The 12,771-nt window shown below is 34.3% G+C and overlaps 1 protein-coding gene across 2 annotated transcripts in view; it reads left to right on the top strand.

Annotated features, from left to right (window-relative positions):
- Positions 1–12,771, top strand: part of LOC123308217 (insulin gene enhancer protein ISL-1) — an 85,471-nt gene that overhangs the window by 41,505 nt on the left and 31,195 nt on the right. For both annotated transcript variants that reach the window (XM_044890791.1, XM_044890790.1), the window contains exon 2: positions 8,047–8,239. In XM_044890791.1, coding sequence (XP_044746726.1) covers positions 8,047–8,239 — 193 coding nt within the window. The remainder of the gene's footprint in view (positions 1–8,046; positions 8,240–12,771) is intronic.

The following is a 12,771-nucleotide window of genomic DNA, read 5'->3' as shown; positions in this document are numbered from 1 at the left end:
TTGAAAAATCATCAGAAAAACCACGATGACACATAACCTAAAATAAAATGAAGGCTGTTCATTTCAAATCATTGAACTAGTTCAATGTTTCAAATTGACGCTTGAATCCCCACCCCTTATCGACACCCGCTGTAATCGCAGCGACACCTATCCTACGTTTCCTGTTTTCGTGGACACATTTTTAGTACGTCGATCGTTCTCCTTATCTCTACTCTCCATAAACAAAACACTCAAGGCAGGTTTCATAGAACTATGACTTTCCAAACAACAATTTGACTGTCAATCGATTCCCAAGTCGAAATCAATAAAACCTTTGCATTTCTGAATATATTCCAGGAGTAGCAATTGAGAATCTTTGCATAGACTTAAAAAGTCTTGAATTCCCATAAATGGGTCTTTCATGCAAGAAATGCTCCCTGCATACAACAATATATCTACGTGTATGAACAGTTCTCAATTAACTTGCAGTAAAATGTTCACTGAACATGGTGTAGTCAAAATTGTATCTACTTCGGAGCACATAAAAATCAATGAGTCAAATGTTACCAGTTTTTATACTTACATTTCCATTTTCCTTAGAAGGTAAAATTAAAACTTACCTAATTCCGGAAAATCCATTTTATTTGATCCACCATGCAATAATTTTCCAACGATATTTAGCGGATTTCACCAAGGAATTAGACAAAAAATTCAATAATCAGCAACTAGAAGTATAGCTATATAAGGAAAAGGTGGTACAAGAATCAAAACATTCTAAACCTCTGTGATCAAAATGACAATCTGAAATCTTACAAAATTTCTGAATCTGAAAACAGAATCGGCCTATCATTTTTAGATTTCGAGTTATAAACAAAAATTGAGATTTTGACGATTCCGAAAAGTTCTCATAACTTTTTTCTGTTTGAAGTTACAGATCTGAAACTCAAACCTTCTTAGGCACTTAATCTACTGACAAAAGATTTTTTTCCTATTCAAAAATGACAAATTCAATAAAAGTTTGCATTTAAAAAAACGAAAGTTCGCCTAATGATTTGAAATGAAAAAATATTTTGAGCTCGTCAGTGGATTCTACGTAAAAAAGTACCTGTAGAAGGTTCAAGCTTCAGATCTGTAACTTCAAAGACAAAAAAGTTATGAGAACTTTTCGAAATCGTCAAAATCTCTACGGTTTCCACCATTCTTTGTTTCTCTGAAAAAGAGGTCGGAAATGTGTCATCCGTTCTCTTCTAGCTCTTATATATAGTCCTCGAGACTAGTCCTTTCAGTAGACAACGAATTTTGCCCAACCTGTACTTCAGTTTCCCGATCAATCTTCCTCTTACTGCTTTAAATTCGACTCATCTCACCTTCACAGAGGCACCAACACAAAGGGTAAAAGTAATTTTCTTAAAATGAACTCCGATGATGTCATGAAACCCATCAACTGAACCATATAGTCCACAGTCTACACACATCATAACTTATGAAGCGCCGCCGTATAATGGTTATAAATGATAACCGCGAATCGATCTGCTTATTTTTACTCTCGATCACCGTCCAAACATAATTCAATCCACAATCAATCTCGATCAACAGGCCCAGTATAAAGATTGTTTATGGCCAAGTCTCGGACATTTGATGGATGCGGGAGTGTATTAAATGGAATTTCACAGGCTCGCTGTGCCCTGTGTTTACATTGAAGTAATGCAATGCATTTAGAGCGTTGACAGCGGGCTCGTTATAGAAATAAACATTTAGCGAGAGACGATGATGATGTGCCGCGGTGTTGAATGTGATAGAAACACGTGTTGCTAACCTTACTATTATAAATAAATCGCTTTTACTCCACCGACAAATTTCCATTAGGACTGAGCCTTAATTGACTTCCGATATAACTGTCAAGTCATCCGCTTATTTTTACTCGGGGTATCGACCACCAATGGACTCGAAAAACGATCAAAGAAAAACCATTTTCAACCTCTTCCATACGAGGTAAGCCAATAAATAAACTCATGGTCGGAACAATTCGAAATGTAAAATCATTTTATTATTATTATTACCAACAACCCCTTTTCGACTGATTCCAGGAAGAACGACCTAAAAGAGTAGAAAATACAGGTTTGTTATACAGGTTGAGTCGTTGACGCGTACAAATATTTTAACAGCAGATTCTTGAGGTTGAAAGAATCACTTTTTTCCTTTATCATCTTTTCGAAATCGGCTCGGTTCAAAAGATACGGGCTGTTGAAAAACCATTAAAAAATTTTCGAATGAAATGAATTTCGGAATATGGTTTTTCATTCATTTGATGAATCTCTTTCGAAGACAAGATATCAACTGCGTTTTCCAGTTTCCTCATTATGGCCATTAAGTTGGATGCTATATAATGAATATTTGAACGTTTTGTGAAATAAAAGTATTCTTGATATTTTCTCATACGAGGATATATTGAAAAATTCTTAGCCTACTATAGAACCAAACAAAATTTCAATGTCAAAATATTGTATTACTCAACATATCCTCTTTTTAATTGGATACATTTATTATAGCAAACCTGCAACGTCTCTAGACCTTTCAAAAAAAATGTTTCTTCTTGCTCTGCAAACCGCACCTCCACAGCTTTTATCACCTCCTCGTTGGAAGAAAATTTACGACCTTTTGAACTCTTTTCAGTTGAGAAAAGAGATGATAGTCGGATGGAGCCAAATCTGGTGAATAAAGGGGGATGTTCTAGTAATTCAAACCTTAAATCACGAATTTTTTGCATGGCAACATGAGATTTGTGTGCAGGGGCGTTGTCCTGCAAAAACAAAACACCTTTGGATAGCTTTCCTCGTCTTTTCTCATTAATTTTTTCCCGTAGAGTGGTCAGTAATGTCGAATAGTAATCTCAGGTTATTGTTCTACCCTTATCCAACAAATCAGTCATGATTACTCCATGGCAATACCAAAAAACTGAAGTAAGAACTTTTCCAGCAGATTTTTTGACACGAAATTTCTTTGGTTTTAGAGAACCAGAGTGTCGTCATTCCATCCATTGAAGCTTTGTTTCTGGATCGTAGAAATGTACCCAAGTCTCATCCATAGTAACAATTCGGTTAAAGAAGTCTACATCGTTTTCAAATTGAGCACAGATCGAACGCGATGTTTCTACCCTTGCACGCTTTTGGTCAACATTCAAACATTTGGGATCCATTTTGCAGCAATTTTTCTCATGACCAAATTGACGTGAACTATATGATGAACGCGTTCGTATGAAATATTCAGTGCTTCAGATATCCGTTTTAGCCCAATTCGACGGTCTGATAAGATCATGTCATGAACTGCATCGATATTTTCACCTCTTCTGAAGCTTGCAGTCCAATTTTTCACGGTCGCATACGAAAGACATTGATCACCAAGGGTATTAAGCATATCTTCGTAAATCTGCTTACCTCTTAACCCTTTTAAATACAGGAACTTGATAATGGCTCGATACTCCAATTTTTCGATTTTCACAATATTGGTGGTCATCTTCTTTATTTTAATTTGTTGCGTAATTCCGGTCTCCTTTTAGACCTCAAACTTCACACTGACACTTTTAATGAGTTATTGTTCGTTGCTATGGTAACGCAATATTTTTTTTATGCATGGAACTGGTCTAGGCTAACTAGATATCAATACATCCTCGTATAATGCGCCGTTTTAGAGTAATTTGATATTTAAAAATTAAAAAGTATCTGTTGAATTTGAAAAATTGGGTACTTTGGCTGAATACAACTTTGTTTAAAAGATGCACGGATGTGTGGTGTCTCAGATTTTGCTAGTTATTGTGAAGGTAATTTTGTTTTTTAAGGGGTGGCGCAGCACATGATGAAAACTTAAAATGCCAATATACCGGGTGGCCCAACCCAGACGCGGCGCTCAAATTGAGGGAGTAAATAAAGGTATTTTGAAAATATTTTCTTGTGGTGTGTGTAGGGTGTTCAAAAGCACAATTTAAAATTATTGTCATATATACAGGGTCAAAATGAAGACCAAAGTTACACTTTTTTAAATGTAACACTGTGTATTTGACCTCAAAAATGGAATGGCAAGCTCAAATTATGATGATTTTCTTCGGATCACTTTATACCTGAGAAGGACTATTTACGAAATAATGACGAAAATGGTTTACCAGTTTTAAAGTAAAAATCGAAAATTGCTCTGAAACTATCAGGTTAAGATGTAGGAAATATTTATGAAGATAGTTTCGAAATTAATTTTTACGTTCAACGAAATATAGAAATACCGGGTGTTCCATTTGAAATTAAAAAGTTTTCGACGATTATTTGTAGTTGATGTTTGAGAATTAATTATGATCACTCTGTATATTCCACAGTTGAAATTTTCTTGTATATGTAGGAGTAGCCAACTTATCTACTCGAAAAAACTCTGTCTGTATCGCTGGCTTAACCAGTTTCTCCATCAATTGCTATATAAAAAAACTCCATATTTTAGATTTTTCGCCATTATCTCGTAAAGGGTGCTTCCGAGCTATGAAGTAATCTGAAGAAACTCATCATAACTTGAGCTTGTCATTCCATTTTTGAGGTAAAATATAGGGTGTTACATTTAAAAAAGTGTAACTTTGGTCTATATCATTGTTTTCGAACACCCTGTATATATGACAATAATTTTAGATTGTGCTTTGGGACATTCTACACACACCACAAGAAAAGATTTTCAAAATATCTTCATTTACTCCCTGAAAATCAGCGCCGCGTCTGGGGTGGGCTACCCGGTATATCTTCTTATGAGGGCTGAATCGGAAAAAATGGTATAGCAAAAACGTGTTTCTTTTGACCTCAAGAACATACTGTTGAAATATTTGTACGAGTCAAAGATTCACCCTGTATATATAGGTTATCTTATGATTTCAATAGGTTGAAGTTCCATTCACCATTTTTGAATAACTCTAAATGTATTGGTCGGATTGACACGTTTCGAACAACACATATTTTGTTCAACGCTTCCTTAAAGCGAAGGTAATGAACTAGTCATAGTTTCGATGACAAGTAATTGATGTTTACGATGTCAAATTACCAAAACAACTCAACATCTTCGACCTTGATTTCGTGCTCCGATATTATACCTAATTTTCCTGACAAACTGAAATCAAACAATAACGGGTGGCCATGAAAATCGTCACCCCGGCTTATAAAACTGAGCCGCAGTAATCGCCCAGGTAGCGCAAGCCGGTAGCTGTCGGCCAGACAGGGCATTATTAGCACCCTCCTGCGAACTGTGGGATACCTTCTCTGATACCTTTGATTGTAGCCTCTTGGCCGACACTTCAGACGCCAGACTGTTATTTAAACGGTTAATACGTGTTTTGACTGTACTTTTCACTTTAGAAGTGGGACCCTCTAAATCCATAGTTACACCGATTATATTGTATCTCGCCTTCCATTCAGCTCTTCACGGTTCCGTAATTCTGAAAAGAGCACTTTTAAGATGATCTTGTCTTCATGCGGAATTTGAATGCTATGGGTGCTTATTACTTTATTATTTGAATTTGGTGTTCATTTTTCTTTGTATTGATAATGAGTTCCATCAAGTAAGTATAATTAACCAAACACAACTCATGAACGTAATTAATAATTATTGATTATTAAGGCGGAATTCAAACTAGGTAATGCGTAGCTATCGATTGAAATTCAATCTGGCAAGACTCTTCAACTTCTGATACTCTTTAGGGTTTTCACTCCCAGTTTCTGGAACAAAATCAATTAATCAGTAAATGATTCACTTCACTTTTATTTAAGCTCTCGGCCATGGAAATTTGACACAATCCACTCTGTATAGTACGAAAATGTAGGGTTATGACCCTTGCAAAAACATTTTTGGGTTTCAAATCAGCGATATGTAAAAATCTCAGTAATTACGTATATTTAATCACAATGTTCGAATCACTTCGGAAAATATGAAGTCGAAAATATGTGACGAACATAGTTGACTTTTATACAAACTGATAGAAGGCATAATGGATCTAGTTATTTTCATGGAAAATACAAGAGATCAGTTTTTAAATTTATTTATACTTGCTATGGAAGAAAATTGAATTTTTGAAGTAGCATGAGGAGGATTTATGTTGGTTTTCTACCCTGGCTAAAATCTATAGATTTCAAAACAATCAAACCGAAGATACATCTTCGAAATGCATATGATGCAGTGGTTGGGAATGGGTATCTCTCGAAGGAAGGGGAACTTCCACCTTCAAACAAAAATTTCACATGAATTAACAATTAACAGAACAACTGGCTCGTATTTTTATGGCTGTTTATTTTTTATACTTTGATATAATAATGATATAATTGTATATTTATTGATGCCTTAGGACATTTACAATGTATAATAGGATAAGTCAAATGAAAAATAGAAGAAGTAACTTTTTCTACGATGACATTAATCGAAAATCCTATACTAACTTTTCGCATTCCTTCACCCTGAAATAAAATTCTCAAATGCCACCATTGTTTTGGGTCTCCCAATAGAAGAAAATTCTTCGTCATCCTCTTCATTCACAATCTTTCTGATTGTGGAAACATTCAGCTAAATTATAAGTCGTTTAGATTCAGATGCAGCATTATATAAATTCACTTACATTGAATATGTTAGCTACCGTCTGATAAATTGTACATATGTATTAGGAAATCAGGGTTACCTACTATTTGAATAAGCGTACTTGAATTCTAAATATCACTTCCTGAAACCCTGTCTTCTCTCTTTTTCAATCACTTTCGCATTGTCATTTACAACAAAAATAAGATTGTCATGATATAAAATTCTTTTGGAGTATCTATGCCCTTTTATATTTTCATCGACCATTGATGCAGAAAGTTATCATAATCCATGAGTTTCCTTGTGCATTATGGTATTCATAAAATTATTGTGATTAATGACACATTATTCACTGATTGTCTGTCAACTTTTTTCGGAATCATCGACAGTTTTCTGAATCCTCAGCGTAACAGCAATTTTCATCCAATATTCGTCACTGATATTATCTGGGAATATGAAGTTGTTCATATATTTTTTGTTAGTTAGGTACTCCCTCTAGTGACATCAAAAAACACCTGAGATAAACGGGGTGAAAGAAACAGCTTGCCAAAAATTGTGAATAAAACATTGAAGAATATTCCTTATTCCTTGTATATTATCGATTCATAATAAGCGCGGAAGATCTACTAAATTTAGTATTTGAAATGCTGTTTCTCAATAAAAATCCGTTTTTCGGAAACCTAGTAAACATACAGGAACATAAAAAATTCTGAATAAATTTTGTAGATTTTCTGAAGGCGGTTCTAATGAATCGATAATATACAGGATTTTACATTACACACGAGGAAAATTTTATATTCACAGTGTGAATACTTTTCAATTTTTGAACATCAAAGAATACTTTTATTTTACAAAAAGTTCAAAAATTCATTAGATAGTGTCCAACTTAATTTGAACTGTTGGGTTCTTTGAATTTTTGGTATTTTTATGCTACCTAATGGTCATAATGAGAAAACTGGAATACGTGGGTGATAACTTGCTTTCGAAAAAGATTCATCGAATAAATGAAAAACTATATTACAAACTTCATTTTATTCGATGAAAACGTTTGTAAAATAGAACTAAAAATAACTTTTCTTCATTGTTTTCCAACAGCCTGTATCTTTCAAACCGAGCCGATTCGGAAAAAATAGTAAGAAAAAAAATTGTTTCTTTTGACTTCTGTTAATATATTTGTTCGAGTCGAAGACTCACCCTGTATATAACAATATCTCTATGTTCAGATTGCTATATGTCTAGCAAGATTGAAATATCAGTTGAAATGAATACAGATACTTAATACTGAAAATAAGGTGACGTATTTTAAAATTATCGCTCCACAATGGAGGATAAAGTACAGTATTCTACTCTATCGCAAAAAAAAATTCGAAAAATTTTAAAATGGAAACATAAAATTGCTGAATCTTTTTTACCGTCACAATCAAGTAGACACCATCATAATCTTTGTTGTCCAATGAAAATCTAACACATTCTTTTCATTTTCAGAAAAATCACAAAGACTCAGCCATTGCATGGGATGTGGAGGTCAAATTCACGATCAGTATATACTCAGGGTGGCACCGGACTTGGAGTGGCACGCAGCCTGTCTGAGGTGTCAGGAATGTCAACAGTTTCTAGATGAGAAATGCACGTGTTTTGTTAGGGATGGAAAAACATATTGTAAAAGGGACTATGTGAGGTGAGAAAAAATCTTATACGTCCATCCAAGTAGCCATAGGTTATTTCGCACATTTATTCTACCAAGAGCTACTTGAACCAAACATTTATAACAGGAGTAGGAAAATGTTCTAGTGGAGATACATATTTGCCAAATGTCTCTCACCCTTTTCAGAATTAGGTTTGTCTTTTGAAAAACGCATCCTTTATATTTCATGCCTCTGCCTATATGTCATAGCCTACCATCTCGGAATTGACCAGCTTCAAATTTTGTACGCAATTAACGAAATTTCATACATTCAAACTAGTAACCCAACTTGAAAAAGACACTGTGGAAAGCACAAAAGTTTTTTTAATATGTAGACATTTTTACCCTGACGTTATTTACAAGGTAAATAATGATAAAACTTTCACATTACTTCATTCAAATTGTAAAGTAAAAGTGTAAACATATCATAACCAAGATAAAAAAAATTAGCAACGAATTTTCTTTTTAAACTGACGGCTGAAGGGTAAAAATTATCCTTGTAGGTACCTTTATTTGTTTCCGAAATTGTCCTATCAACTATTCTCATTTTTCATTAGGTCTTTTGTCAGTGTCCTGTATTCCGAAATATTCATTTCACCTAGTTTTTAATTTGGTAAATGAAGAATTTGTTAGAATACCTCAATGCGCAGTAATTAGTGTTAAAAGGACTTCATAGAATATAATAAATCTTTCAAGATTAAAGAAAATTATAGACATAAAATACTTATTTTATTATACTTCTAAAACAAACAGAAAAAACCCAATTAAATTTATTTTCCGAATTACTTTTGGCAACGTTACTATGAGAACTAAATTAGCTATCACAACATTATTGTGCGATTGACTCATTTTTTAACGATTTCATTATGTGTCTGTTTCGAAAGCAGGATGTAGTTCTTTTTATTGTTCAATTAGAAAATTTATTATGCTCTTTCCTCCTGACAAATGAGCCGATAAATCTGGATTGATGAGTACTTTCCTAAGCCGCCCTCCAATAACTTTTTTAGATCTTTTTGATTTGACACTTTCATTTGTTCGATATGGCTTTTATATGTTTTAAAAACTGATAGATTTAAAAATCGTAGAGGAACTATTCGGTGTTAAATATAAATAATTCATTAACTCTGATTGGGAGGTTATTCACCTTAAATTCTATAATGTTAATATCTTTACTGAAAAATTTCAGAAGAGTTATTTAGAATGGGACTAGTTTATGTACCCATTTTTATTTTTTCGCATTATGAATGTAACGGAATATATTTTCTTCTTTTTCCCATTGAAGGATAGCACTGCATAAAATGCACGGCTTGATTATTAATTCAACTTTCAAGATTATGCAGTATATAAAATATAGATTAAAATGTTGACCTGTTCAGTTTTTGACTGAGAACGAGATTCAATTTCAACTTAGGATGTCCGTTTCTCATTATCTTGCAATCTTCCTCTTCAATGAGTTTTACCCCTCAGAAGAAGACTTACCTTCGAAAATGAGGTGATAATATCGCTCCAAATTTTTCACACAAATTTTCCGAAATTGTGACCATTAGTTTGATGTCTGATGTAAAAGTGGAACAATTTCACAAGCGATTTCAATACCGTAAATCAGTTCTTCATTATTTTCCTTCCATTCTTGATAAACCAAATTTTTCAAATGAGTATAACCAAATAATTGAGATCACTATCGTTATCAACATTGTGTTGATAATGATGAGGAGCTTCATCTACCATGAAATGAATTCTTGTGAATTTGACTATATGTGAACAGGAAAGGTGCTGTGCCTCAATGTGCCTTCTTTGTCACTTGTTTTGTCACTCGCCAAAAGCCAGAATCATGTCAAGTTCAATATTTGAACAAATGCTTCTTTAACCAATTCACGGAAACTCAAAAAAAATCACAAGTGGGAAATGAGATTCGGTATTTGGCGATATCGCATTCGAATTTGAGGAAATATAGTTTAGACATCTTGATTATTTTATGTACGTGATTTGATGAGATCGTTTGTCTGTCAAAAATAGAATCACCTGCCAAATTTCTCTGTTTTTAAATTTAATTGTTGACATATTGAAATTGCTCTTTTCGATAATCATAGTTGGGGAGCCAAAGAGGGACATTCGGGATATTCTCGAGCGTGTCAGATTAATATAATGGGAGATACCTTGGTCCCTGTAGAGTACCCCTACCAAAAAATAAAGCTATATATACAGGGTGATTCATAACTATTGGGACATAGGCTAAGAGCAGATTGTTTGGACCAAAATATGGCGATAGTACCAAATATACCTCAATAAAATATTGCTGTGGAAAAAGATGGTGTTAAAGTTGAATTTTTTATAAGGGGACAAAATAATATTTTCTTCGAAGTTCCTTTATTAAAAGAATTAGAAAAGGCCTAGAAGTCGGAGAAGGCCACGTAGAACATTTAATTCAAGTTTATTCTTTTTATGTTACATTGTTTTTAATTATGCTTTATCGTCGAAATAAATGAATTAAATAAATAAATCGTTACTTCAATCCCCTTCCGATGATCTGAACTGTTCAATTGTGTTTTTCTTAAAAACGGATGAAAAAATATACACTGAAATTATTAGCAAAAAACGAAAAAAAAATTCAACTTTAACGCCCTCTATCTTTTTCCACAGCAATATTTCATTGAGGTATATTTGGTCCTATCGCCATATTTTGGTCCAAACAATCTGCCCTTAGCCTATGTCCCAATAGTTATGAATCACCCTGTATAGAGGGAATTGTCCAGGACAGCCTGTCAGAATAGTAAAAAAACGATTATTGTACATACTCGAGCGTGTCAGATTAAGATATATGTGATTACTTATATGTTGAAAAGTAGGTATACTAATTCTCTTAATCTGACAATTCAAGCGTGACGAAAATGTGTAGGAGGGCGCCAAACTTGCAAAAACACGTCACGTGTACATTCTCGAGCCCGGTGCCTTTTTTCCTTATTTTGAGTCTTATGATTCAAGAATAACGGAAAAAAATATAATTTGACAGTTTCAGCAAGCCGAAACAATATGAATGGGTCATAAATGTCACAAAAATCAGTTTTTTTGAATTATCTCCTCTCCTGGTCCTCAAATTTTTTTCGCATACATCATAAAAATTGTAGAGCACAAAATTTCCTAAGAATTTTGTCCGAAGCAGTTTTTTCTACGTTTGAACGTTTTTTGAAATATATGGCGATCAATGTACATTGACCTTGGTCTATCGCATGTGTGGCTAAACTCCTCGCCCTTATCGCCTTCTAAATCGAAAACGGTTAAGAGTATGTAAAATTGCTTTAGACAAAATTTGTATAGAATTATTGTATTATATTCAACTTTCATAATGAATACAGTAATGATCAGAGGTACAGGAAGGGAGATATTCAAAAAATGCCTTGTTATCGTCATCTTAAAACTGTCAGATTTAGAAACTCCCACTCCAGATTAGTGTCAGATTAATGTATCAACACGTCTGCAACACCGAGGTCAATTATCTGTATGAAAATCTGACACGCTCGAGTACAAGTAAGGATTTTGAAAAGTAGCTTCTTTTGGGTCCAATTAACATATCCTCTAAAAATCTGCCACGCTCGAAAAAAATTTTTTTTCTCTATTTTCAACCCTTTCGTACGGCCAGCCCCACCACGCAAACTGTCAGATTAACATGAATTTATCATCAGAGACACGTAGGGCATATACAGTGTCTGACACGCTCGAATATGCACACTTGACGTTTTTTTCCACATCTTTGGAAACCTGCAGGCGCTTTCCCCACCGCTGAAAGTGCTTATAGGTATCATAGAACCTTTTTTTCTTTCTACCATCTAAACTTCGAAATCCACTAGGTCTCCACGACCTAAATCCCGATTTAGCATCGTCGGCTATCCAACTATCATTTTTAGCGGCTCCCGACCTCTATGGCTTTATTTATTTGATTGAAAGAGTGCTATGCTATTGTTCATAATTCATTTTGCTTTAATTTCCGTCGAAGTTATGATGGATATGAGGGATGAACATTAAAATTGATGAATCATATATGATATGGACAGAGTGAAATGGTCTTGTCAAATATTCTTATAGAAGTAGGTAAGCTGGTTTTACAGTTTTCCAAGTTGGCCTTCCTACTATGACGTCATTTCCTCATTAAAAAGAATAAACTATGCCTAGGTATCTCGCATGATCGATTTCGAAAAAAGTACAAAAACTATCTTTAAGTCTTCTTCTTCTTCTTCCTTCTTTATTATAGGCATTTTTGCCTGTTCCTTCTTCGTAACTTGCCCGGTGTTCAGTTGGCAGTTAGGTTATCGCTCCACCTTTTTCGCGGTCTTCCTATACTTCTCCTTCCAGTTGGTGATTTATCACGTGCAATTCTGACCATTCTCTCATGATCCATTCGGTCTATGTGTGCATTCCACTCGTGCTTTCTCCCCAGGATCCACTCATTCACCTCTTCCACCCCGCACATTTTCCTTATGTTGTCACTGCGCTCTCTATCTAATAGCGTTTTTCCAGCTATTTTCCTTAGG

Source organism: Coccinella septempunctata, chromosome 2 (assembly GCF_907165205.1).
Source record: "Coccinella septempunctata chromosome 2, icCocSept1.1, whole genome shotgun sequence".
Classification (NCBI taxonomy): domain Eukaryota; kingdom Metazoa; phylum Arthropoda; class Insecta; order Coleoptera; family Coccinellidae; genus Coccinella; species Coccinella septempunctata.
This window is presented reverse-complemented; position numbering and strand designations above follow the sequence as displayed.